The sequence below is a fragment of the Emiliania huxleyi genome (genome assembly GCF_000372725.1).
Source record: "Emiliania huxleyi CCMP1516 chromosome Unknown EMIHUscaffold_168, whole genome shotgun sequence".
In the NCBI taxonomy this organism is placed as follows: domain Eukaryota; phylum Haptophyta; order Isochrysidales; family Noelaerhabdaceae; genus Emiliania; species Emiliania huxleyi.
In genome coordinates, this window is record NW_005200902.1 from 111,284 (window position 1) to 113,445 (window position 2,162).

General features: G+C 62.9%; 2 protein-coding genes across 2 annotated transcripts; one reads left to right on the forward strand and one right to left on the reverse strand.

The window, feature by feature from the left end:
• On the forward strand, nt 1–418 carry EMIHUDRAFT_314213 (hypothetical protein; the record flags this gene model as incomplete). Its single annotated transcript, XM_005784758.1, has 2 exons — nt 1–60; nt 269–418. The coding sequence occupies 2 exons, from the start codon at nt 1–3 to the stop codon at nt 416–418; spliced, it is 210 nt and encodes a 69-aa protein (XP_005784815.1).
• A 53-nt stretch (nt 419–471) lies between these two features.
• On the reverse strand, nt 472–1,359 carry EMIHUDRAFT_230936 (hypothetical protein; the record flags this gene model as incomplete). Its single annotated transcript, XM_005784759.1, has 4 exons — nt 472–597; nt 715–786; nt 1,028–1,099; nt 1,186–1,359. The coding sequence occupies 4 exons, from the start codon at nt 1,357–1,359 to the stop codon at nt 472–474; spliced, it is 444 nt and encodes a 147-aa protein (XP_005784816.1).
• Nucleotides 1,360–2,162: the final 803 nt, after the last annotated feature.

Consider the following 2,162-nt stretch of genomic DNA (forward strand, 5'->3'; position numbering starts at 1 on the left):
ATGCTGCCGAGCGGCACCGTGGGCGGCAGCGGGCTCGGCCAGCCAAGCCCAACCTCGGGGGTGCGAGATCACCCGAGATCACACGAGGTCACCCGAGGTCACCCGAGGTCACCCAGCCCCACCTTGGGGATGAAGGACACGCGACCGCCCGAGATGAATCACACAGATGCAGCACAGAGATGCAGCAGGGATGTGGCCCGCCGTTCCCCGCCCATCGCCCTTCTCCCCCCCCCCCCCATCACTCACCTCTCCTCCGCCTCCCCGCCAGGCGCGCGTGGTCTCGAACGCCACCCTCTTCTCCGGCACCCACGCCGACCCGCACAACATCTGGGGCGCCGCTCCCTCCTCGATCCCCGTCTCGCCGCCGCACGAGCCGACGCCAGCGGCGGTCGCGGGCGACGAGCGGCGAAAGAACTAGGCGCGGGGGGCGGCAGCGACGCGACGCGGGCCGAGCCGCGATCGAGTGTGTCATTAGCCACCATTCCGTATGCGCGCGCAGCGGCCGCCCGAGGCACCCCGAATCCTGCGTTTGAGTTTTGTGAGCTTGCTTGATGTTGTGACGATGCGCTTTTTCGGTGACCGCGCGCGCTGTGTAATCTGTAAAAACGGACAACTACAGTATTGTGTGGCAGATGAAAAGGCGGAGGGCCACGAGACACACACACGCACACACGGATCACACGCCGATCGGCGATCGCCGACCCGCCGAGGCACCCCGGGCACCGTCGGGTCGTGCACGACCATGACCGGCATGAGAGTTCGGTTGCACTGCAGCACCAGCTCTCCCTGTGCGCGGCTATAGACCCTAGTCACTCTCTGTAGATGGGTGTATATTGTGTGGGGTGATCGAACCGGAAAACGTATTCTCTCTCTCCTCTCTCTCGATCGGTGTACAGACCCATACAGCGCCTCTTGGCTAGCTATAGCGTCGGGGCGCACATGCTCATGCATCCCGATGCTACAACTACACATACACTCGTTCATTGTACATGCCTCTCGCTGCACTCGAGCCATCACTCCTGGCGACCTGGCCAAAGCTCGGGTCCGCCTCGAACGAGTCGAGCGCCACTAGCAGCTTTTCCAGCGCTCGGCCCGGCTGCTGTACGCCGGCAAGTCGAGCTCGTGCGTGCATGTGTGCGGCTCGGGCAGCGGCACGCCCGGCTTGTCGAGGAAGTTGAAGCTCACCTTGCGCGAGAGCCCGTTGACAGGCAGCGCGTTGAGGCCCGTGAAGAAGCGCAGCAGCAGCCGCCGCCGCTGCACGTCCAAGCGCGCGTCGCCCTCGGCGATGGCTGCGCGCAAGTGCTCGACCGCCGCCGCGCACTCGGCCGGCGGCTCCCCCCACTCGAAGCAGTCGAGCATCTCCTCCGCGCGGGGTCTGCCGGCTGAGTCCTGAGAAAAATCCGCGCAAGTTTTGTGCTCAAGCGTGGCCGTGGGTACTACTCGTATAAGAGATCGATTTAGAGAGGGATAGAGCGCGCGAGCGCTCTATACACTATAGACCCTATACGGGTGTGGACCCTGAGTTGACCAGGGGTTGTGCGCTGGGCTCTCCTGCTCGGCTCCAGCCAGTAGACAAGTCTTGTCATCAACAGAGTAGAAGGATCTGACCTCGGGGCCGATGTGACCAAGCGCTGGTAGCGTGGTTTAACCTCACACCCATGGTATCACAGTGTGCCGGCAGTCGCCGAGCAGTGTCGCTCACACAAGCCGCAGCACAAGTGACTGAGGGCCAGTGAGGGCGAGCCCATCGCTGTCACAGCTGTGGCAGCCGCACAGTAGGCTGCGTCAACTGTGCAGAGTGTGTGAGCAGCAGAGGAGCTGCTCTCCAAGCTTCAGGCGCAAAGAGCTGCATGCCGCCGATGGCGCTGTCGAGGTTCGCCGAGCGCGGCGCAGGTTGGAGGAAGCCGCCACCGACGAGCGCGTTGGAGTATTCACTCCGGACAAAGACGGGTAGACGCACACGAGCCGCGGTCGTCTACCCGTCATAGCGGCGAGGCGCGGGACCGTCTGTGGCGAAGTGGGTCGCGTCCTCCGATTTCCTCAACTCACGGTCCTCTCCCTCTAATAAGACAAGAGAGAGAGATTTTTACCAAATGTGAAATGATTCGTGTTAGATTTTTGGTTTGGGTATAAGGCGTCAGCTCACGTAGGGCGTGAAGGGC